Below are 25,086 nucleotides of genomic sequence, written 5' to 3'. Positions count from 1 at the left end.
AAGAGAAATAAATAAATCAGCAATGAATTCCTAACACAGAAAATGAAGGTTCCACTGCACGTATCCTTTTCTAATGTCTTTGTCTTCTCAGTGGGAAGGTACTAATGTGGTGTTGGATGACTGCAGGAACGATGCAAGGATTTCTAGAAGGTAGTTTCTGTTTTCCTTTCTTGTGGCAGGGGACTTGTGTGTGACCCAATATCCTATAGCTAATGAGTGAACAGAAAAGGGTGCCCTTGGGAGCTGTGACCCTGGTTTGTGACTTATGCTTAGATAGGTTAATGGATGTGTGTGTGTGTGTGTGTGTTGTGTGTATGTGTGTGTGTGAGTGTGTGTTGTGTGTGTGTGTGTGTGTGTGTGTGTGTGTGTGTGTGTGTCTGTGTGTAAAGCAATCAATATAGGTAAGAGTGCAGTGTTTATTTCTACTTTGGCTTAACATGCATTTAAGATGCATAAGAGGAACCTGGGGTCTGGCACAATGATAAAGTGCTTGACTAGTTTCCTTTAGCCCCAAGAGAGGAAAAAAAATATTCTTGGTTTTATAGAGGTGTCCTGAGAGTTGACTATCCTTAGTCAGTTGTGAATCCTCACTAAGAGAAGGGCTCAGGGCCAGGCATTACAGAATCCAGCATATCTAATTTGTCCATAACCAACCGTCCTCCCCAGGTTGGAGAGAAACACCATCACTTGTTTAACATTATAGGAAGCACAAATTCCACGATGCTCTTGCCCAGTCTACCTGGACCAGCATTTCTGTCTAGGACAGACAAGTGCTGGTGCTTAGTCTAGTGCCTTAAGCTCTGTGAACTTTCAGATCTGCTTTCTCTTAGAAATGGGTGTGTGAGTAACATTCTGGGAGGAAAATGGCTTCCTGAGAATCACAAGCCAATCACTGGCTCACTGCAAACAGTGGTGGTCCTGAAGCCACGGTTAATCACAATGTAAGAAGGCACTACTCATGGGTCTTGGCGCTGCGGGGTCAAGGAGTCTACTGTGCTGTCTGGTGGCCACACATACATGTGTAGCATAATCAACCTCAGTAGTGGAAGGAAGAACTCAGTTACACTTTATGTATTCACTACACCACAACTTCAATCATTAGTTTAGGATCTATATCTCTATGTATACAAATACTGAAACCCAGTATGCTGTCTTATGCTGGCACCAGCCATATAACCTCTGCTTACTCTGTGCTTTGATTGTATCAAGCAGTCAGGAAGAATGACTAACACACATCATGGGGGTTTGCGTAACTAGCAAGCATGACTGCATCTGTTAAGTTCAGTCATTAAAACTTGTGGAAAAAAGAAACATCTTTTTTTCTTTTGGTTATAGAGTCCTGGGCCTTTTACCATGTTGGGGAAAAAAAAAAGGAGAGAGTAGAGTTATTTGTTTCCCTATGATTGTGAAGCCAGCATGACTGGGGCTGGTAGGAAAAAGCACACACGCGCGTGCATGCCTGTGTGTCCTAGGCATGGCCACACTGCCAATCTGTGCTGAGGACGGACACCCTAATTCTGCGGCCTCATCTCCTTGAAGCATCTCGGGGGCATTCATGTTTTCACATCTTCTTTGTAAACCCCTACTTGCTACTATCTAAGTTTAAATTATAAAATAGCAACAATAAAAAAACCAGACCAAACGAACTTCTAGAAAAAAAAAAGTCTACAGGTGGCCCAGCTGGTAGAAGTGCTTCCTGCCAGCTGTGACGCCACGAGTCTATCCTGGTGGAAGTAGAGAACCAGCTCCCACAAGCAGTTGTTTGGCCCCATGTGCCCACATGTGTACAAATAAGTAACTGTAATAAAAAAAATCATTTAAAGAGCTTTGGTCTAGCTAAATTTATACAGCCAGCAATGTACCTCATGCATGTGTACACACAGAGACTTGTCTGTGCAGAAAAAAAAAACATTCTGAAAACCGACTGAAGTGGTGATGATGGGAAACGGGTGAAGGGCAGGAAGGAGAGGATCGATTTTTCTCCCTTTATACCCTTTTATATGATTTGATCTCTTTGTCATGAACAATTACTGGTCTTATAAACAAGAAAGGAAAAACAAAACGCAAACCATCTGTGGAATGGCTTCTTCCCCAGGCACTTCAAATCTGGTTAGTCACATAGCCTGAGCCAAGTTCGCCAGTGTTCCCATGAGAAGAGCAGTGACCTGGGCCACGCGGCCCGTCAAACCCAGGCGAGCTCCTCGCACTCACCACCTTCCAGGCGTAGCTCACGTTGTAGGCCTCCTTCCCAGTCTCCCTCAGCTTGCTGATGTGCCAAGACAGCGAGGAGTTCACAGGGACCGTGATAATCCGGCTGCCTAGAGGGAGGCTGTGCAGGAAAAACAGACGTCAGTGCCTCAGGCAAAAGAGAAAATTAACACTTAATTAAAGGCCAGGAAGAAGCTGCGCATCGTCATCATTGATGGCCACCTCGGGCTTCTGAACAGCATTGGAACTCATCACTTTGGAAAGCCATGATGGGAGACTTTTCAATTTTGTGAAGGCATTATGTCCACTGCATTCAGAGCCAGTCCCCAATGCTAATTCCTTGCAGAGACTGACTTGTCTCAAACCAGTCACTTATTAATTTTCAACCAATGAGCAGGGGGACTTATTTCTCCATAGGTTACTGTCTGCCAAAACAGCATATCCCAGTTGGAAAACATCCAATCTGTTTTCATTTTAAGAGAGAGTGCTGCATAAACTGTGCCGCCGGACACCACACTGACACACTACTCACTGGTCCTCAACTTAACCTTTTATTTTGCTAATACATCTCAGTTTGGTCTAAGCAGAGCACTTTCTAGAAATGAGCTAATATATACCTTATTTTACAATTAAACTCAATGTAAATGTAAAGTTTGATTGACAAGACATTGCCTCTAAACAATTTTGAGACTTCTCCTGTTACATTAAGAATCCTGGCTACCCTTTAAATTCTTGTTTTTTTAACCTAATTTTATTTATTATTATATTATTATATTAATAACTTATTGTTCACAAGATGTGTGTGCATGTGTGTGCGGTGCCATGGTGGGAATGCACAGGTCAGAGGACAACTATGTGGAGTTGGTTCTCTGATTCTACATTCATGTGGTTTCTGAGATCAACGTTAGACTATCACACCTGCACGGCAGGCACCTTTACCCAGTGAGCATCTCCAGGGCCCTTGGCTTCTACTATGAAAAAGTTACTCAGAAAACCTTTGGTAATAAAAGAATACTTTCTATACTTGCCTTATGCCCTATGGCAAACACTCATATGTGGTCTCAATGGGTCCCCTTCTCAGAGAACACGGACTACTGCAACCCTCACCAATCCTTACCTTAGGATATTTTGCCGAACCAATTCAAACTTGGGGATATTTTCATAATGGATGATGTCAGTATGAAGGGGAGGTTCTGACAGTAAGTATGGCCTGGTGAGAGACGGATGCATAAGTGTATACCCTGAAATCACAGAACAAGACATGTTATAAGGAAGGTGTAGGATGCTGCTTCTAAGAAATGTGCACCTTGCTGGTCTGAATGGCGGACCACCTGGGATGGCTGCCCAGGCCTTACAGCCCATGTAAGTGCTTTAGCAGCATAATAAAACTCATCCTGTTTTACGTGAGCTCGCATAAAACTCCTGAAGCATTGAAAGAGGTCTTAGATTACTGAATATCTGTCTAATTGAGGCTACTTAGGTGGTGTTTGTTTTTCCGGTTTTCACGTTATTAAATGTTCTAATCTGCTCTCTACAAGCCCCCCTGCCAGGGACTCTAAAGATGAGAATACTAAGGAAAGGCCAGCTAAGCCCCATTCTATATGTTACTTACCCTAAGTCTACTTCTTGATGTTATAACAGCCTACAATCTCTCAGCCCAGCATAGCATGAGCGCGTGGACTGTGAATTCACTCTGCCATCTCTAGGACTCATTTCCATTGCCCAAGTGGTGCCAGTGACATAAGTTCCCTGAGAACTCTTTATCCCACTTCATTTATTAGTACACGAATACCCATGGACCGTTCTCTTTAAGTTGGAAAAAAAAAGTGTCATTTTTAAAATAATTAACTTTTTGTAAATTACCTTTGTCATCTATGAGAAAAGTATAGGAAGCCAAGGAGTCTTGGTAATACGTCACGTCTTCAAGAATGTAAGCCAGATTCACGTCCACACCTACGATTCCCAGGAGGAGGTTTCCAAAGTAACAGGGTTTACTCACAGTCATTATCAAACCTGTGGGGTAAAAAACGGAATTGGAGACTAGCACGGAAACCGGAATCGGAGACTAGCACGGAAACCGTGGGCAAAGGCTGGGGCTGCGCTCTCGCGAGTTACGAGGGCTACAGCAGTGTCTCGGTCCCCGCCGCACGCCCCCCACCCCACTGCTCGCCCCTCACTTCTGTTGGAGAAGTTCTCTGTGATCCGGGGTCCTAACCACTGCCCTTGCCAACTGTACGGAGAGTGAGATAAAGGAAGAGAAGAGGGTCCTTCGCTAGTTCAGATACTGCAGCTGGTTTAAGCAGGGGACTCCCCTCTGCTTTCCCATCTAAGACACAAATACTTAGAACCAACAGGAAATACTGCGGTGCCAAATACATCTGGTGCAGCGGGGAGATTCAGCTGTGTGGCAAAAAGCACTGGATAAGGAGTCTGGAAAAAAAAATCTGAGTTCCATTCCAGTTGTATGCCTTTTGGACTAGGCGTGACATTGTTTCGGGTATCTATTCTTTCATACTCCTTTTTTTTTTATTAAAGCAATTTTTCAAGATATACAAATCATACGTAACTTACATATCACATGAAACAACAGGACAATGGGAAAGGGAAAGGCACGAGAGAGTGGAGGGGGGAGGCGTGGCTACAAGTACAGGGGAGGAGGGTGTGGCGGGGGAAGGCGTGGCTATGAATGCACCTGCGTACTGGCCTCTCCTGCCTCCACTGTAAGACAGGAAAGTCCGTGCTGCCTCGATGGACACATGTCCTTATGAAGCCGAGACAAGGACATTTCTCTGTTCTCTAACCATGCTGAAATCTGGGAGCTGTAAATAGTCTCAAAACATAAAAATGATATATTTTCCTCTACCTTGTTGTAATTTTTGTAACAGGTGGCATGTGTACATGCAGAAGCCTATCTGAAATCCTTTCTAGAGTACCTTGGAAAAGGATTTAGACATTCTTTTGTTTGTTTGTTTGTTTTTCAAGACAGGGTTTCCTTGTGTAGCCTTGGCTGTCCTAGACTCGCTTTGTAGACCAAGCTGGCCTTGAACTCACAGCGATCCACCTGCCTCTGCCTCCCAAGTGCTGGGATTAAAGACGTGCGTCACCATGCCTGGCTGGACATTCTTTTTTAATTATTTAATATAGGTTGGTGTTGCCTGCTTGTATGTGTGTGTGTGAGGGTGTCAGATTCCCTGGGACTGAAGTTATAGACAGTTGTGAGCTGCCATGTCAGGCCTGGGAATTGAACCCAGATCCTTTGGAAGAGCCATCTCTCCAACCCAATTTGGACACCGTTAAAGACATCTAAAAGAGATGAGTTCCAAACCAAGAACTGTGAATGCTGACAATACCCCAGGTGTGTTGAGTTGGTGTGGCTGCAGAGACTAAGTAAAGGCATCCGTCACTTAGCAGGAAGGAAACACCTCCAAGGACAAGTTTGTGAAGATCCATTCCATAGTAGGTAGGGAGTCTTTTCTAATCTTCAGAACAAGCTCTATTCAAATCTCATTTAAAAGTTTCTCATCGCCTGCTTGAAAACCAGAGATACTGAAGATGGTGTTAATTGCGCATCTCACAGGAGGCTTGTGTTTACGGCTCCTGGATGAATGGGTGTTTATGGCAGATGCAACGTAGGCCATATTTCCCTGGGCTTATGTCTAAGAATTCAGTCATTGTCACAGACCAGTATAAAGTACAGCAGCAATGCTCCATGACCCAGATGCAAGAGCGCCCAACCTTTTTTGGCTACAACAAAAACAACTGTCTAAAAAATGAGCGTTGGATTTACTTTTCCATTATCAGCATGGCTAGGAGACTCCTTGTAGTAAATTAACTAATTACCAAGTAATCGGTTTGTGTGTGCATGTGTCTGTGTATGTACGTACTTGGGTGTTTGTACATACGTGTGCATGTGCACTCACTCCAAAGTCAGAGGTCAATGTCTGGTGTCTTTCTCAATTGTACAGTTGAGACAAGGTCTTTCACTGAACTTGAAGCTCACTGATTCAGCCAGACTACCTGGCCACGGGGCCCGTGATCTGCCTATCTCTTCTCAAGACAACACCAGGATAATTACGTGACTCCACATTCATGGCATTTTACATGGCCTCTAGGGGTTCTGAACTCAGGTAAGCACTTTATCAGGTCATTTCCCCAGCCTTTGGATGGAAGGCTCTTGATCTAACGTGGCAAACACAGTATGTTAAGCTATATTCACACTTGTAAAATCTCTAAACACTAGGCTTTCTTCTTGAATCTCAAACATAGAAATATATTTTTTCTTATGGAAATGCAAATACATACACATACTACCCACCCTAAAGATGTTCATCATCTGCTATTTGATCTACAGTGGCTGTTGGAGCTGCACCAACTTTGATTTCCCTACATTCGATTCATGAAGCCAGAGGATGTGTCACGTAATAAATTGAAGAAATTGAAAACACGATAGGAATGACACATTGGCATGCACACTCATCAGATGTGTAAACTAAAATCCACTGTACAGAGTTCGTGAAGTAAGACCTTTGGACTCAAGCTTGGCTAACATTAACAAACAGGGGCCTCAGCCTTTTTGTATAAGATGTAAATTTTAGGAAGGGCCCCACTGGACCTAGTAACTGAATTCACTTATTGTGCTGCGTTCCTAAAGGTTTGTGTTTCAACATCTGTCTTTATTCCTTTCCCATAGTATTAATAGGATTTCTTGGTCAGACTCTTCTCAGCGAAATATTAATGACAGGGTTGTGTACTTTCCTTCTCACTGTGTGGCACAACACTTGGCTGGCACTAAGGTACAAAAAGATGAAGACAAAGAGCCTAATCTGAAGGCAGGAGTCTCTAGACACACATCTGTGGACTCGTTCAGAAAGAAAAGGCTAAGAACGGCAGCTGTTATGCTGAGCTGGGGAGATGGCTCGCCCGGTAAAGTGTTCCACACGTGGGCTTTAGGGTCTGCATTTGGGTCCTCAGTAGCCATGTAAGGAAGTTGAGTGTCATGGCTTGTGCCCGAGACCCTAGTGCTGGAGATGCACACGCTGGGGCCTTGCTGGCCAGCCAGTGCAGACATACTGGTTAACTCCAGGTTCAGTGAGAGACTAGGGAAAGAGATGGAGTGCAAGCGAGGAAGATACCCAGTACCCACCTCGGCTTTCTGTGCACACGTGGCATACACAAATGAGTACACTCTACATACATGCACATATAAAATATGTATGCACAAAATACAGCAAGTCATACAGTGTAGTCACCTGTTTTTTAGAAAACATCTCTGCACTCTTGCTACCTTTTAGGTGAGTTTTCTTTGAATGCCTGCAACTGCATCTGTGAGGATTGCCAGGTAACAGGGAAATAGGGCTTTAGTCTGTGATGCCATCTGTCTGGTTAGTAATTAGCTGCTTCCTTTACCCTTTTTCATCAAAAATTCAGGAGAAAGGCTGAGTAAGAAAATGAAGATTAAGCCAGGTGTGATGGTGCATGCCTTTAATCCTAGCACTAGGGAGGTAGAAACAGGTGGATCTGAGTTCGAGGCCAGCCTGGTCTACAGAGAGAGTTCCAGGACAGCCAAGGCTACACAGACAAACCCTATCTTGAATAATCAAAAACCACAAAAACAAAAAGAATAAAGGAGAAGGAAGAGAAAGAGAAAGAAGAAGAGAGGAGGAAAAGAGGGCGGGGGGGGGGGGGCAGGCCTGGAGAGAGGGCACGGTGTTTAAGAGTCCTTGTTTTTGTAGAGTACCAAGTTCAAGTCCCAGTACCCGTATGGTGATTGACAATCGTTTATCACTCTAGTTTCAGAATGTACATGCTCTAGATATGCATGTGAGCAAAACACTCATACATGTAAAAAATTTTAAAACCTAAAAATCCTTAAAAAAAAAAAAGATTCCATGTTCCTGAGAATGGACCTATCGTTGGCAGGCATCTGTACAGACACTTCTTATATATTTTTGCGATTACCTAGAGAGAAAGGATCCCCACTTCCTAGGTCAGGTAGCTGAATCATAGGGCAGTTAAAGGATTTTACTCAATGTTGTGTTTTAGCTCCTTGCACATCAGAATTATGGTGATGATAACAGCAAAGGCAAAATAGTGTATTAGAAAAGAAAATGAGTCATAACTACAGTTGGCTGGTATGCCAACCACTGGTTATATGTATGTGACTGTTATACATGTAGGTATCCGTCTTGACCTGCATAGATTCATATATGCGTATGAATTACCCCTAAAAAATTCACAGCTTTATTTTCCCCTTTGGCAGATGACTGGAATGGAGAATCAATGAGAGAAAATACGCCACTGAGGACACAGATGTGAGGGTCTAAGAACACAGCCTGTGGCAAACCTTTGTGTTTCCATGTGCACTGTGATGCAAAGCTACCCTCCCTTAGTGCGGCTCGACTGATGGGGCTTCCTCACAAAGCCACATGGGAAACTCTCATTATACCTTCTGAGGCTAGAGCAAGGAGGAGACAGCACTGGGTTTATGCTTTAGAGCACAGGGTTGCAGAGTAGGTGGCAGGCATAAGTATCTGAGGGGCTGGAGCAGGAAGAGTGCCACTCACTGCTTTCCTCTTCCGTAGTAGAACCTTTTCTCTAGACTTACCATCTCCCATCTCGTCAGAGAAAGGGAGGCTGAAGACAGCCTCATCAATCATCCGGTTGGGAAGGTTAGTGTAGAACCTGCCCACTGTGGTCTCCAGGTTGCTCAGTTGGTTCAGCACCATCATACTGCCCTTAATCACAGGCAAGGCTGTCCGGTCTGGGATTCCATATTTCCCAGAGTTCTGTTCAGCCAGATCCCTAAGGAACGCCAACTCCTTCAAACCGGTCACCCCGTCTACAAGCAAAATCAAGAGAGACGCTTGGTTATCTCCAGGCAGCAGTTTGTCATCGGGATCCACTATGGGTAGAAAGGAGGGCTCGTACTGGGTGTCGTGGTGCATGCCTTTAATCTCAGCACTCGGGAAGCCGGAGTTGGGATGGAGGCTGGGTGGGCGGGCAGCCTGGTTAGTTAGTTCCAGGATAGCCAGAGCTACATAGTGAGACCCTGTCTCAAAACAAAAATAAAGCAAAACAAAAAACACAAAACACCAAACAAATAAAACAAAACCAAACACAAGAAGACTTTTGATATTCAATGGGTCTTGGTAGGGATAACATAGGCCCAGGATGATGCTAGGACCCACTGTAAACCAAAGGCCGAGACAGAATTTCTTCAAACGGTCAAAAGCACAAAGCAATTCTTCAAAAGGCAATGATGAAAAACACATGGGAAGTGAAGGATGTGCACTTCCTAAACATTTAGTTATAAGATTTAAATTCTTTGCTGCACTTAATATCTGAAAGCAAAAGTAATAGTTAACAGGGCTGCATTTAATTTAAAGTAGTGGATGAACTTTGGAGAGTTTTTAAAAAACTTCATCATTTCATTTCTTACTTCTTTGCTTGTAAAACCACTTGCCAAAAGCTCAGGAAACTAAATGAAAGAATTATGGTCCGCATTTAGCAATGCTTCTAAACCCTTTCCTTCAAGCTCATTTTAATTACAAATGTCTTTATGCTTGATATTGTTAGGATAATACTAAATTTGATTTATTTAATGTGTATTTTTTATATTTACGGGGTACTGAAAACTTTGTACAAAGATTTAGGCATAGTGGGATGCATTGTTCTACAACATCTGTATTCCATAGCACAAAAATAAATTTAATAAACCATTTTTTTTTAGTTTGCTATTGTTGGCACACAGTCAAAAGGATTAGTAACTGATCTCACATGGGTACCACTGTAAACAAGCTCAAGTGCTTTCAGTTGTTAGTGAGACTACCACTGCACTTTCACAAGATTTTGTCTCCTACCATTGAAGATTTCAACAGCAAACTATAAGCTATCCAGCCCTTAAAAGTATCTGAAGCTGTCATGGATCCCCTACCATGTATGCTATTAACTTTTCACCTATGGAGCCAGGGTCTTTCTAATATCAAGAGTTCATTTCTATTTTGCCAAGTAGTAGCAACTTTTAATAGAGCATCTATCATTATTCCTTTTTTGAGGGGTGCAGTGGGGGTCTTACTATGTAATTCTGGCTGGCCTAAAGTTTGCTATGCAGACAATGTTGGCCCCAAACTCAGAGGTGCCTCTGCCTCTGCCTCCCGAGTGCTGGAGTTAAAGACATGCACCACTAAGACTGGCTTATTTCTTTTTTTTTAAGACATTATAACTAGATAAACTTGAATTCACTTTATTCCTTCAATGCTAAAGGAAAGAAACAAAATTTCTGGAGCAAATGATTTGAGAATCAGATAACTGTTCCCTTTGCTTAGCATAGAGCTCTGTGTGTGCGAGAGCATGTATGTGTGCCTGTATGTGTTCGTGTGTCTGTCTGTCTGTTTTAGAGTAAAAGACATGACTGATTTTTTTTAACCTCTTTCTCAAGAGAAAGTCACAGAGGTAAAATAATAAAAGGAGACAGCTCAGGCAATAGACGTATTTCCTTTTTTGTTCAGTATTGCTTGGCTCTCAAAATGTTAACAAGTGACAAACCTGAATATTTGCTCGGCAAGGCAGAATCACGTAGGATGGAGGGTTAGGATATCAACACTGGCATTTTTGGTCACTCCTCAGCAGATGAGTAGCTACATTGGACTGTAAATCCACCAAGACGGGCAGGCTAGAAACCACATTTCTCAGAATCCTCTCTGATGTAAGCTCATAAATTAAAGATCTCAAAACCCAAGTTTTATGGAGTGAACTGAGAGATGGTAAGAGACAGAGACATCAAATTGTTCCAGTCTGAGCTATTTTCTCTGGTCTTCATAATGCTTTCTTTCCAAGCTGCTGGCTTGAACAGTAGCATGAACCCCAGGTTAGCTGTCTACCCCTTCCACCAAAGGCCAACAGCCGTCCAGAGACATTTATACCACACCTTCTACATTGCTTTCAAAGTTCCCAGCTTTCCTTCACTGACCAGGAAACTGGGGCAGAGGGGAGGACATCCTATTGAGACTCTGGATGAGAGAAGCATGGGAGAATAGCAAAGTAGAAGGATCCAGAGGGTCCTAGAAACCTACAAGTAGAACATTATGATAGGCAGATTTGGGCCCAGGGTCCCGCTCAAACTAAGGCACCAGCCAAAGACAATACAGGCCGTAAACTTTAAACCCCTACCCAGATCTAGCCAATGGTCAGAACATTCTCCACAGTAGAGTGGAGAGTGGGCTATTACTTTCTCACATACTCTGGTGCCCCATATTTGACCACGTCCCCTGGAGGGGGAGACCTGGTAGCACTCAGAGGAAGGATAGCAGGTTACCAAGAAGAGACTTGATACCCTATGAGCATATACAGGGGGAGGTAATCCCCCTCAGGAACAGTCATAGGGGAGGGGAATAAGGGGGAAATGGGAGGGAGGGAAGAATGGGAGGATACAAGGGATGGGATAACCATTGAGATGTAACAAGAATAAATTAATAAAAACAAAACAAAACAAAACAAAACAAAGTTCCCAGCTTTCAGCTTTCCATGAAAGCCTGATGACTAAACGTTCTCTGAGCTGTTAACTTGTTTTTGTATTTTCCAAGTTACCCTGGCCATCAACTAACTCCCTCAGAAAACCCAGCTCTTTCAAAGTTTCACCCATCTTAAATCACAAGCCATAGGGAGACCGTGGTGAGGAAAATGGTCACATACATACACACATTGACACTCACCAACACACACTCACACCACACACACACTCACATGTCTTTCAACATCTCATGGTGGTACACACACACAGACACACATATACACACACTCCCCCACTCTCACACATACATACACATTCACACACACACACATACACATGCATACACACACATACACATTCACACACACACATTCTCACACACACATACACACACACATATACACACACACTCACACACACACTCACACCACACAGACATACACACACTCACACACACATACACACTCACATACACATACACACACTCACACACACATACACATTCACACACACACATACACACACATACACATTCACACACACACATACACACACACACACATACACATTCACACACACACATACACATTCACACATACACATACACATCACACACACATACACATTCACACACACACACATACACACTCACACACACACACATACACACTCACACACACATACACACTCACACACACATACACATTCACACATACACATCACACACACACATACACACTCACACATACACATACACATCACACACACACACACATACACATTCACACACACACACATACACATTCACACATACACATACATTCACACACACACATACACATACACATTCACACATACACATTCTCACACACACACACACACACACACACAACACACACACACACACACACATCTTTCAACATCTCATGGTGGCTCTGGTTTACTGTCTGAGTTCCCGGAGGATCTAGTGCGGGAGAGTGTCTCCTCCAATGAACAGCAGTCAGAGATGAACTAGCAGTGACAGATGTGTCTGCTAAGATGAAAGTGAGATGCTGAAGAGATAAGGATGGGTGGATGGAGGTAACCGGATGTGTTAAAGTGTGGATTGTCAGGGCTATAGCAACGCTACCCTACACTCTGACAGAAGGATCGGTGCCTGGACAGGTGATACCTGGGATATCACAGATACTCAGTGTCTGTCACATACAAGGAGCAGCTACTTCCTGTGAGTCTCCTCTCTCTTCTCCTACATTTAAGTCACCTGCCTTTCTCTCCAGTGACAAGGAAGCCCATGCACCTAACAGGCACTACCGTGGCTCAGTGAATTGTTTTCCTTCCTTCTCACTCATGGGAGAAAGAAGCTAAGCCATGGCAGAACAGAGCACCAGACAACCTGAAACGGCTCAAGCAAAACCATGCTGTCTTCACTCATCCTGGCTGGATGTGTCTCAGAACACAATACAAACATTAACACGCTTTCTGCTTGTGAGCCTCACACTCTCCAAAGAGAGAAGGGACAGCTGAAAGGTCACCTTCTGCTCACAGAGCAGGGGGCACAAACAGGAGGTGACCACCCACTGCCTCACAGTAGAAGGCATGTGTATTAGAAGGACACACGCTAAGACACCGTTGAATGAGACTGACCACAGGCAGCAGAGATTCCCTTCACTGCTGGCTATACTGTATCTGACAGGAGACGTCATCATCGTCCACTCCCTCCCCAGGATCCGTTAGGCAATGGATTCTATATTAACTTAAAATGTGTGTGTGTTTGTAGGTGTATGTGTGCAGGTGGCCACAGAAGCCAAAAGAAGATGTCAGATCCTTTGGAGCTAGACTTACAGGTGGCTGTGGGCTATCTAATGTGGGTTCTGGGATCTGAACTCAGGCCCTCTGTAAGAGCAGCAACCACTCTTGACCTCTGAGCCATCTCTCCAGCCCTTCTATGTTAACTCTGAATATACACCATGCTGTTATTTCTAATAATATCCCTATGCCATAGATTTGATTATTCTAATGTCAGAGATAAACAAGATCTCAGACTGGCACATACTTGCAACCTTAGCATTCAGGAGGCTAAAGCAGGAACCTCAGGTTTGAGGCTAGCCTAGCCTACATAATGAGTTGTTGCCTGGGAAAAGGAAAAGTCGAGGACTAAAGAGATAAAGAACCTTGCCGTGAGCCCACTGCCGGTGCATGCTGACCTGCAACTGTGGTGGCTGGGTGATGGGCCTGCACTCCCTCAGGGTGGTGCATAAGGTACATAAGGCATTGGGCCCAGAATCACTCCAGAATAACAGATACCCAGGCTCTCCTAAGAGGGCCTGAGGGAGAGCCTGGGACAATACCTAGAACTTGCATTTTGGGAGCATCCTCCACATACTCCTTAGTGTACCAAACCAATGATCATCGTCCCTAAAGCAGTGGGACGGGCCCCAGAATGCAAACCATGTCTCTCAGGCACAAAGGAAGACAGCACCCAAGCCCTGAGGCTGAGGCCCTGATGGAGAGAGCCACTGAAGGAAAGCCACATATTAATAGGTTTGGTGGTACCATCCCAAAGAGACAGAAAGCAAGGTTGTCCACACACTGGAGGACAGGTGGGTATCAGAAAGGTAAAGTGGAGTTTTCTTCAAAGCTTCCAGTTTTCTAAACCAGCCTACCAATATTCAATAGTGAAACCAGCATTTTAACGAAAACTGGCAGTCCCCGGGTGTTGTTCTGAAGGTTTGCTATATACAAAGGCTAACAGGCTGGCAAAGCAGGTCCTTGCTAGCTGCATTTGACAGGTGAGGAAGCAGGTGAGAGCTCAGGGGTGGCCGTTCAAAGGATTAGGATACTGGGATGCTAGGGCCATGGAAAGAGTCTAGACCAACGCACTCTGGCTTCCTACAGGATCCGTGGTGGCCATCAGCCTCCCTGCAGGATGCAAATGTCTTAAGACTTAGAATATGAAGGAGAAGTGAAGAAAGGAGAGAGAGATGCAAAAGCTCGGCCAGGCCCCTGGAGTACAGAAGAGTCAGGAACCAGCCAGCAGTTGGCTAGGTAGAGTCCAGGTGAGAAAGGGATATCCTGACCTGCCACATACCCCGGCACTGGGTACAAAAGAGCTGCTGGTGCTCGCCTGATGGCTTTATCAAAGCACAGTCCCCTCTCTTTTCCTGAGTAGCATCTGCTCAGAGGGAACACTCATCTGAAAGGAGATGCTCGGAACACGGCCTACCGTTCATGAGGGCGTAGGTAAGAATCATCACGGAGTTGTTCAGAAAGCCATTTTCTTCATTGATGACGCGGAGGGTTGCCTTTTTATCTTCTTCCGAGGAGTCCTTTGATGTGACTCCCGCTGACAGGTAAATGATGACCATGTCTGTGTCTAAACAAAAACACACAAACCAGGGTTACATTCGGATTCCGGCTAGAGGTAGCTGTGTCATCTTCTTTTCCCTTCTCCCCGACTTCCCCAACCAGAGGACCTGGCTGGCCCCTGGCGTCCTGAGCCTTTCCTGTTTGATGGATATGCTGGCTTTCATCTTGCTAATTCATCTTCCATTCCATTCCACGCTTTCTGGACAGCAAGGCCTCACTTATCCAGTGCAAAGACGCCCCTGACACATTTGCCAGATGAAAGACGGCGATTTCCTCCAGGCACCCACGCTGTGTTCATTTAAGCCAGCCTAAAAGGAAATCTCCCCAGCTTCTGAGATGAGGATTCAGAACACAGCTTATCCTGCCCCCAGTCATATAGGGCCATTAAGAGGAGCCTCATTTTTGGGGGAGCTTGGCTTTCAGGTGGGGAGGTTCTTTCAGGGCTCTGCAGACATGCAAAGTGACTTGCCAGACCCCAACGACTGCCAAAGTCCTTTTGATTTTGAAAGCTCATCAGTGCAGCAGAGCAAAATCATGGATGTAGAAGCACCATACAGTGCTCCAAAATGTGGCTGTCTGCTTAGTGTGGTGCAAAGGTCATAACCTCTTCATATGTGCATATGGAGAAATGTTTAAAATAAAAAATGGGACAGACACCAGTACCAACTTCACAAGGCTGCCAGGAGGAGTGGCTGGTCAACTGAATTAATGGGTCGGAATAAGAAAAGGGTGATGGGACAAGGAGGAAGTTAAAGTGTGCATCCCTTCGATTGGGCCGGAGGCAACATGTGCCTGTAGTTCAAGCCACCTCTCAAGTCAGGCCAGTGAGTAATCAAGAGGGAACTGCAACTCAGCAAGAAGGCCTTCCCCAAGGTAGACCGACTCAAGAGAAAGAGTGACTGGACAGAGGACATGGCTCAATGGGCAAAACGTATTTCAAACGTGACACTTAAAGGCTACGTGTGCTGGTGAAGGAGTGACTGAGGAAGACATCCTGACACTAAGCTTTGGCGTGTACTAACTCACACACAGATATGACACGGGGTTGGGGGGGGGATGGGTGGGAGGGGAGGGGGATGATGAAATGCCTACTGTTATAGCTAACAAAGGGAGGGGTGGAGAAGAGCTGGCTTTCTGCTTTTTTTTCCCTCCCTCTAATACAAAGGTCTTTGAGTCAATAGATAGTTTCTGACACCGTGTAGGGACTCTTATCCCTGTGCAGACATATTTCATTTCTATAGGTCCTGTTGCTGTCACTTCGCCAGGGCTATTTTAGAGTAACCATGGCAGGCAGCCTCATAGCTGCTCTACAATCCATCTCTTGACATCTGTACCGGAGGGAAGCTGCCCCTGAGGGTGGTTGGGATTTAATGACAGGTTCGTTGGTGTAGAGTGCATCAGAAGTGATGGGATGTCAGAGCCACAGTGTCATGGTTATTTGTTACAAAGTGATACTTATAATACAATTACCATAAAGTTATCCTAGCTGTGATATGCAACTCTTGCAGTTAGTAAACTCCAATTTTAGATTTTTGAACTGTTCATTCCTATGTAGAGATTAGTAACTAATACAATATCAATGCTGTAGACAACCAAACTAAATGTGATAAGATGACTAGTGATAAATACAACTGTTTGCTACAGTAAAGCCAATGAAGATGCTTGGGCATTACTACCTGCAAGTGTAAGTCTCTTTATTCAGTCACTGGAAATCAGAAAGTGAAGGCTGATAAAAAAAATAAAAATTCTTAAGTTTTAGGAAAACTCCCATATTAATATTAGATGTCAACTTTTTTTTCAGTTGTAATGATATTCCTGTATATTACTTTAGTAGAGTCTGAAATATCTTATTTAAACTTGATTCTGGGAGTAAATGTCAAAGCATAGAATAAAATGGTTCCAGTTCTTCCTGGATACAGCTATTATCATATGGTGATACAGCATGAGACAAAACATTTCTTCGTGGCAAAGGTCCCATTGGTGATAAATTCCGAGATATACCTAGACTGGTCTCCAAATAGAACTTTGCTCACTGCCTCTGTGAATGTCACAAGAAACTAGCTGGTTTTAGAGCAGGGGACTGTGACTGGAAACACAGAAGCCCAAGCCCCTAGCTTTCTTCAGTACCTGGGCACATTTTATTTTTAATCCCACAATAAGACATATATTTTGCAAAATTCTTAGTAGGTCTGCCCAGACCCCAACCAAGCAAAATTAAAGTTGTTTTTCCATTGGCATTTAGCAGATACATACATACATACATACACACATACATATTTTTAACATGATATATTTTGATTAGCTTTCTCTTTCCTTTACCTGTCCCCACCCACCAAACACCATGCCTGTTCTTTTTCTTTGTCTTTAGAAAACAAACAGGCAGACAAACCAGCATCAAAAAGAAAAAGCACAAGATACACACACACAAATAAAAAACAAAATTGGAAACCAAAATATATGAGCAAAAGACCAGTAAGACAAAACAAACAAAAACCAAACAAAGGAACATCAGATGAAAAGTCTACAAAGACACCATTAAATTTTGATTTAGCATTGGCCATCTACTGCTGGGCATTGGGGCTTGCCCTTAAGTGTGCTTAATATCTGCAGTAGAGAGGGCTCGTTTTCCCTTTGCAAGTAGATGTCAACTTGGAAACAGCCTCGTGGTTAGGGATGGAGCTGGCGTCCACTTTCCCCTTTCACTGATGGGACTCTGTCTGGGTTAAACCTGGGCAGGCCCTGTGCATGAGTTTCCATGAGTTCATATGTACATTGGCCCTGTTGTGTCTAGAAGATGCTGTTCCATTGCTGTATCCATCTCCTCTGGCTCTTACAATCTTTCCGTCTCCTTTGCTCCCTGAGGGGAAGGGCTTGACAAAGATATCCCACTGAGGACTGAGTGGTCTAAAGTCCAGTTGTTGGTCTCTCGTCTACTTCAGGAGGAATCTTCTCTGAGGACGCCTGAGCAAGGGCACTGGTCTAACTTCTGGTCTGGAGTGGCCACTTAGCAGTTTTATTAAGTTTGGTCTCAATTTGGCTTTTTGTTCATTAGGACCTTCTCCTGAGCCACCCACTGGTGGGGATTTATAACCTCGGTAAAGTTAAAGGTGGTTAATTTTAGGGAATTTGGTTCCTAGCACCTAAGCTGATGGAGAAAATATAATGCGACAGACTCCACTCGGGGACTCTCTGGAGTATGCCACCAGCATGGCATGTCTTAGAGTTGATATCAGACACCAAATACAAAACAAACAAACAAACAAAAGCAAGGAGAAGTATCTCCTATGACACCAGGCTTTCTGCCAATGAGTGGTACAGGAAGGTCCATGAGAAGAGGTTTAACATGATTTTAAAGCAGGGAGAACACTAACAGTTCAAAATCCAAAGCCATGTTAGTGCAGCCTGCACTGGTGAAGCAAGGACCTCTGCCATTCCCATATCGCCAACGTGGCTCATTGCCATCTCTCTAGCTGTCTAGGTGCTGCAGGCATCTGTTAGCCTGACATTTCTCTCCTTTATTTGAACAAGATAGCAATCAAAACTGGACAGAAATTCTAACCACCGGTTGACACCTGAAGAGTGAAGTAGAGAACGCTTCTGGTAAAGGATGATGACAAACTAGCTGTGCTAGTCTGCTTTCTGCGGCTGTGGGAAACATGCTTAACTTCGTGAGGAAAGGGTTTATCTAAACTTACAGCAGGCGCTCAAGACAGGAACCTGGAGGCAGGAACTAAAACCGTGGAGGTACATGGCTTATTGGCTGGCTTGTTCCACTTGCTTTTTAAGAAAATAATCCAGAACCACTTGCCCAAGGGTGGGGACACTCAGAGAAGGCTGGCCCCTATCAATTTTTAATCAAGAAAATGCCCCAGTGACATAAATAGGTCAATTTGATTGTGGTAATTTCTTGAGGTTCCCTCTTCCTGGATAAGTCTAATTTATGCTAAGTTAACAAAAACTCACCAGCACCCTAAGCATGAGGTAAGCTAACCATCAGCCTCACTGAACTGTAAGGCCTGTGTGTGGCTGGTGATCACTTGCAGTGGTAGGCAAGATTCTAGGTGATGCTCCCAAAGTATCCGTAGTCATTCACTTCCCTGTGTGCTTGGAACCAAGCTATAACATGCTTCTAACAATAGAATATGACAAAGATAAAAGCAACATCCTAACTACCATCATAGTTATACTTGCTGGAGTAACATAGTCAGCCAGAATGCTAGGTGTGATGCTTGACATCACCACTGTCTGGCTTTAAATGTTTAGGTACACAGAACAGCTTGACAATATAGTCCTTAAATTTAGTTTAATAGGAAATGTTAAAGCAAGTAATGCTAGCACTCTGTAGGCAGAGGCAAGAGAATGGAGAGCTACAGGCTCGGCTGTGCTATATGGTGAGAACCTTCTCAATGGGGAAAAAGAAAGAAAGAAAAAAAGAAAGAAAGAAAACTCAGCCTGAAACAGGATGCATTACATTTTTTTAATTTTTAAATTAAAAAAAAAAAAGGCTACAGATCTTCAAGTATAAAAGGAGAAATAAAAGAAGCCTTTGAGAGGTTTCAAAGCAGAGTCCTGTTTCAAGCACCCTTTCCTTTCCTGCAGCATGCATCCTTGTTCCAGATTTTTCTCTAATACATGAAAATTAAATTAGAGTGCCTTTGTACATGGGAAGGGCGTGCTCATCTAAATGACAGCTGGTTTGAAGAGAGAGAGGGATCAAGGCAAGAATCCCTGTTGCCCCTGTGGTGCACAAGCACACCAGCTCAGTACTGCCCCAAGCCCCCAGGGAGGCAAAGCCAACAATTAACATTAAAGAGGATGTGGCCATTCCCTTGGGAAATAAGTGAGGATGTGTTCTTAATAAAGGGGCAGGAAGAGGAGGCTCTGCAAGTCTGGAAGTCCCACAGACTGACTCTGGTAGGATGGCAGAGATGCGAACACCTCAGTCGATGGCTACAGAGATGGCTGAGAATAATTTTATACAAAACCAGTTGTAAAATTTCTCCACTAGTCCTGACCTTAGTTTGCAACACTGAGGACATCTTTCATGAATGCACATACTTGCTTGGAAGCGAGTGTTGTTGCTGGTGCTTCGAATCAACTGGAACGCCCTGTGAAACCCTACTGCGTGCTGGGTGGGACTGTCTGAGGGCTTGACGCTGCTAACAAAGGTGGACATCTTTCTTTTTGTCTCACTGGTGGCCGGAGACAGGTACGTCTTATAGCACTGGTCCAATGAGCAGGTCCTGACAGTGTCTGCCACAGTCAACACAGAAATCTAAGGACAGGAGAGAAAAAAAAAGATACCTGGTGACTTTTTCCTCAGCCATTTAAAGATTTTTATTTTATTTTATTTTATTTATATATTTTTTGAGGCAGAGTCTTCCTCATGTTACTCAAGTTGATCTCAAACTTCTGGGTTCAAAGAGTCCCCCTGACTCAGTCACAGTACCCAGGCTCGAAGGTTCAGGTAACAGGAGAGCTTAAGTAGGGAGAGGCCCGTAGAACAGGTTCTGAGGCTAAAAAATAAATGTCTGAAGTCATCAACCTGTCAAATTTGAAAAAAAAATTATAAAGGAGAGAATGTAAGACTTTTTGGCCTTAGAGCCAAAATGCAGCAGCGGTATAGTGTTTGCATGTAATATTTAAAACAAAACAACACAAAACAAAACAAAACCCATTGCTACATTCATGTAGAAAAAATGTCTTCGTTTTAAAACTAAAGACCAGGGTAGGATGAGTGGTACAGTCTCTGTGTTTTCAGCAATGAGGTTAAAAAAAAAAGTCTTTGATGATCAGAAATCAAAACACTCAGGCTACATGATAACTGTATGGGACCATTGGTATTACTCGCTCATTGTTGACTTAGACGTTACTGTCAGGCACCTGACTGAATATAATGAAACAAAATAAATGTTGGAGGTATTCAAGACAGCTTTATGACCCAAGAGTCACTGGGAAAACAGTCACCTTATCATGTTCATCGATGGCACTGAGGATGACCTGAGCAGCGTCCTTGGCGATCTGGAGCTGGGTGTCAGTGACTGAGGCTCCGTGGTCCAGGATCACGACGATGTGCTTGGACTGTGGCCTGACAGTGGAGACATAGATGGGCCTAGAGAAAGAAAAAAAAGGTCTTAACACAGCTGTGTGCATGAGCTCACTGATGTGTGTGTGTGTGTGTGTGTGTGTGTGTGTGTGTGTGTGTTGGAATGAGCTCAGAATGGGACAGGGTAGGGTACATTGAAAAGAACAGGAATGTGAAATTCTGACTCACTCATTCTGCTTTGGGAAGTGAATGGCTAGCCCCTCAGGCTGTAGACACTTGGTCCAAGGGGAGAGCCAGGCCCAGTTGCCAGTGTTGGCTTCTGCTTTACAGACATAGAGATGGGGTTTTGCTAACAGTGAGGGAACCTATGACCTGGACATGTGCTGGGCAGTTCTGAATAGCAGGCTGGCCTCTCTCTTCCCATACGTATACCCTTGAGAAGAGACCCCCCCCCCATTTCCTATCTATGCCTCAGCAGCTCTTATAGGCCAACCACCAAAAGGCCCCTGAGCTGAGCATCCTAAACCACGTCATCAAAATTTGCTGAAGCCTGAAACAGGCAGGCACCCTTCCCACCAGGTTCTTGTTTGCCACTGTGAAGAAAGAGGAGAGTTGTAGGAGCCAGGGAGGAGAAATGTGTCTGATCAAAGCAGCTTCCACCTCTGCGCAGAACAGGAGGGGTCTAATGAGCTCTCTATTCATTTTAAACCTGGAACAAATTAGGGGTGGTTTAAGAAAGCAAATCAGCCTCAAGAGAATCCCCTCCTTTATTTGTCAATTCTCCGTAACGAGAGTTTGCTGTGAAACGTGAGCTGCCAGTTAGTCACAAAAGCCTGGGCACAAATTAGGAAATGTAGGCAAAGTACCAAAAACTCTTAAAATCTGGACAGATTTACACTGGTTGTTGGCAAGTCAGAAGTCTTCTATTATGACTGCCATACCAGTTCAGCAGTCAGTGCAGGATGCAGAGAAAAGAGATAAAAGCAATCCAGGACAGGACACCTCTGGATGAACCAGGAACAGACCAGCGGCAACACCCGCCCAGCCCTGCGCTAGGATGCTCCTTAAAATGATATGCCACCTTTGCCCTAACTGAATTCACCCTATGAAAAGCCAAACAGCCTTAGTGGGACGTATAAATAGCACTGGGTGTTCCATAGACAGACTGGGGGGGCAGGCCTCAGGGCTTGACTGATCTCCCTGGTGGCTTTCTCACGGTGCAGTGCTCTCAAACCCAAGGGAGTCTTCCCGGGGCTCTATAGAGTTTGCAAAGGCAACCAGTTAAGACAAGTTAAGAGGCGGGACTGGCAATCTAGGAGGAGGGAAACATGGCTTCCTAGCCAAAGAATCAGTTTCATTACAGGCAGGCTCCAGCTGGAACTTGCAGGTGAAAGCTGGCTACCTATAAGGCCCCGCCCCCACCCCTCCCACACACTAAGGCAGCTAGCTGGCCAACGATTCTGTTTCCCTTAGAGGCAAATGTCAGCAAGCTCACCAACTAAACCAGTAGTTCTCAACTTCTGGGATGCGAGCCCTTTAGGGTCAAATGACCCTTTCATAGGGGTCGCCTAAGACCATTGGAAAACACATATTTGCAATTCATAACAGTAGCAAAATTACAGTTATGAAATAGCAACAAAAATAATCTTATGGTTGAGGGTTGCTACAACATGAAGACTGTATTAAAGGGCCCAGGCATTAGGAAGGCTGAGGACCACTCATCTAGACACTAAAGTTGTGATTTCTGGTCCAGTTTCCGTGGCATGAGACTGTACCAGAGTATCTAGGGAGAGGGTGATAAAAACAATACAACAATAACAATTCCCCCCCCACCTTCCTTCCTTCCTTCCTTCTTTCCTTCTTTCTCTCCTTCCTTCCTTCCTTCCTTCCCCCACACCCCTGGGGGGAAAATCCTAGATACAATTTGAAGGAAAGATGAAGTGTCTACTTTGGTGATTCTTTGGAAAATGGCGTGGGAAATGGGCATCTCCCACTACCTCCAGACATCGAACACCTGATGCTGCCAAAGGGAACCTGTTGGAGCTCAGAGGCATACATCTTTGCCTGGGGCTTCTGTGAATTAGTAAGCTCTGTCTTACAAATAATCTCATCACTCCTTTCCCTCTGGCAACATGGTACAACCAAGTCATTTCTGTGTGAGAAAAGCAGGATGATGGTGATCTTTGATCCATAGCTTTGTGAACACTCATGGAGCCCACAGCAGCTGAAGTGGGCATGTAAACTTCAAAAGTGTACAACCAAGACCGTTATCAGAGAAAGGAAAATCAGGCCAAACTCTGTGCATGGTATTACATTGCTATGCTCCAGGGTCACACTATGGAGAAGGCACTATCATGTCTGTTTCAACAAAGATGTCCACAGCACAGAACATTAAGAGCAGCAAGCAACTGTATTTCCTTCCCACAGCTTTGCCTGGCATGGCAGCTGTTGGAAAGCTCCGGACTTTTCCATTACCTGACCTAGCTCATGCACATCCATACACATCAAATGCAGACACTATTTCTTAGAGGGGAAAAAAAGTGTCTGAACTAAGGGCTTGGGGCAGAGCTGTGTGTGGAACCCACTGCTGAGGTTGGAATCTGGGGTCTTGCCCAGACTGGGCAAGTCCTTTCCTGGAGTCACAGTCCAGCCCTCCATGCAGATTGCTGTTAGCAACAACAAACTGACAGGAAGTCCGCATACCTACTGCGATGCTCGTAGCTGCCCTTACACCGGAACTTGTGTGCTGGGAAGACAGTGAAAATTCCTTCTTCTGAGCTGAAATATTGCCACTTGATTCCAGGGTTAGATTTCAGGTTGTCTGCAAGAACTGAAAGAGGCAGAAAATGAAATATAACCAAGGGCCCACAGGTGTGTGCGCGAGGCTCTTCAGGCATCTGTTTTGCATAAAATGCTTGCAGTATGAAGAAATCCCACCAGATAGAAGGTTGTAAATTTCCTACAAAACACCTTCTTTCTGCCCATTAAAAAACACCCTGAGAATAGGAAGCATAATGTTTTGTTCAAGAGAAGCTATTAGTCTTCATATGGTAGGGTGACATTCTATGTCCTGGGCTATTTTTTGAGCACAAATGATTCATCTGCGCTAATCTTTCTTCTTATGGGGCTGGCCCCTGTTGGTGCCTGTGTGCACTCGCTGGAGTCAGGTCTGCTTTCTAACCATGGGAACTGCTAATAGTCCTTGTGTCTAGGGGCTGGATCTGAGACTTGGACCTCGCCTTCACTAGTCTCACTTCACAGCAATAGAAACAGCAGATGGTATTCCAAGCGCCGGGACCGTGTCATCTAGGAAGTCTGGTACTCAGAGAATGGCAGAATGGTTCCCACATCCGCTGACACAGGCGTTCACGTTTACTGTATGACATCTCATTCACAAAGCTACCCTCGCATGTTGGCGGTATTGCTATTTTTTTCCTTGGAGTTGAGAAATGCTGAAGCCATTGGTCAAAGAACCCAGTTGGGGCCAAGACCTGGGTGTCTCGGCTCCTGTGTTCACACCGTACTGTGCTGTCTGACTTCCTGCGTAGTTGTGTCCCTGCCATGGGCCACATGGCCACTCACCTGTGTGTACCTTGACACCTGCAACCTCTTGACTTTTGAAACTTTGTTCTGCTTTTTAAAATCAAATTGTGAGGCCAGGCATGGTGGTGCACACCTTTAATCCCAGGACTTGGGAGGCAGAGACAGGCAGATCTCTGAGTTCGAGGCCAGCCTGGTCTACAAAGCATGCCCAGGACAATGAGGGCTATACAGGTGTGCATCACCACAAATGGCTTCTAAAGTTGTTTTGCTCTTCTCACAATCAGAATGCCCTCCTTCTTTGAGCCACTGTGCCTTTTTCCTCTCTTCTTTTGCAACTCACACTTTACTACACATCTGACTATGCACAGATCACTGCTTCGTGCACCTCAGCATGCATCAAGATGAGATTCTGCCT

At 44.5% G+C, this 25,086-nt stretch overlaps 1 protein-coding gene across 1 annotated transcript in view; it reads right to left on the bottom strand.

The window, feature by feature from the left end:
- The window catches only part of CACHD1 (cache domain containing 1), a 235,500-nt gene that overhangs the window by 38,045 nt on the left and 172,369 nt on the right, over positions 1-25,086 (bottom strand). The window contains exons 5-12 of the mRNA XM_084784427.1: positions 23,832-23,958; positions 21,050-21,194; positions 20,141-20,357; positions 14,940-15,089; positions 8,813-9,046; positions 4,072-4,221; positions 3,326-3,449; positions 2,212-2,329 (exon numbers count right to left, since the gene is read on the bottom strand). Coding sequence (XP_084640553.1) covers positions 2,212-2,329; positions 3,326-3,449; positions 4,072-4,221; positions 8,813-9,046; positions 14,940-15,089; positions 20,141-20,357; positions 21,050-21,194; positions 23,832-23,958 — 1,265 coding nt within the window. The remainder of the gene's footprint in view (positions 1-2,211; positions 2,330-3,325; positions 3,450-4,071; positions 4,222-8,812; positions 9,047-14,939; positions 15,090-20,140; positions 20,358-21,049; positions 21,195-23,831; positions 23,959-25,086) is intronic.

This window comes from Acomys minous (genome assembly GCF_964271855.1).
Source record: "Acomys minous genome assembly, chromosome: 6".
Lineage (NCBI taxonomy): Eukaryota > Metazoa > Chordata > Mammalia > Rodentia > Muridae > Acomys > Acomys minous.
Note: the sequence above shows the minus strand (reverse complement) of the source record. Positions and strands in the feature narration are given on the sequence as shown.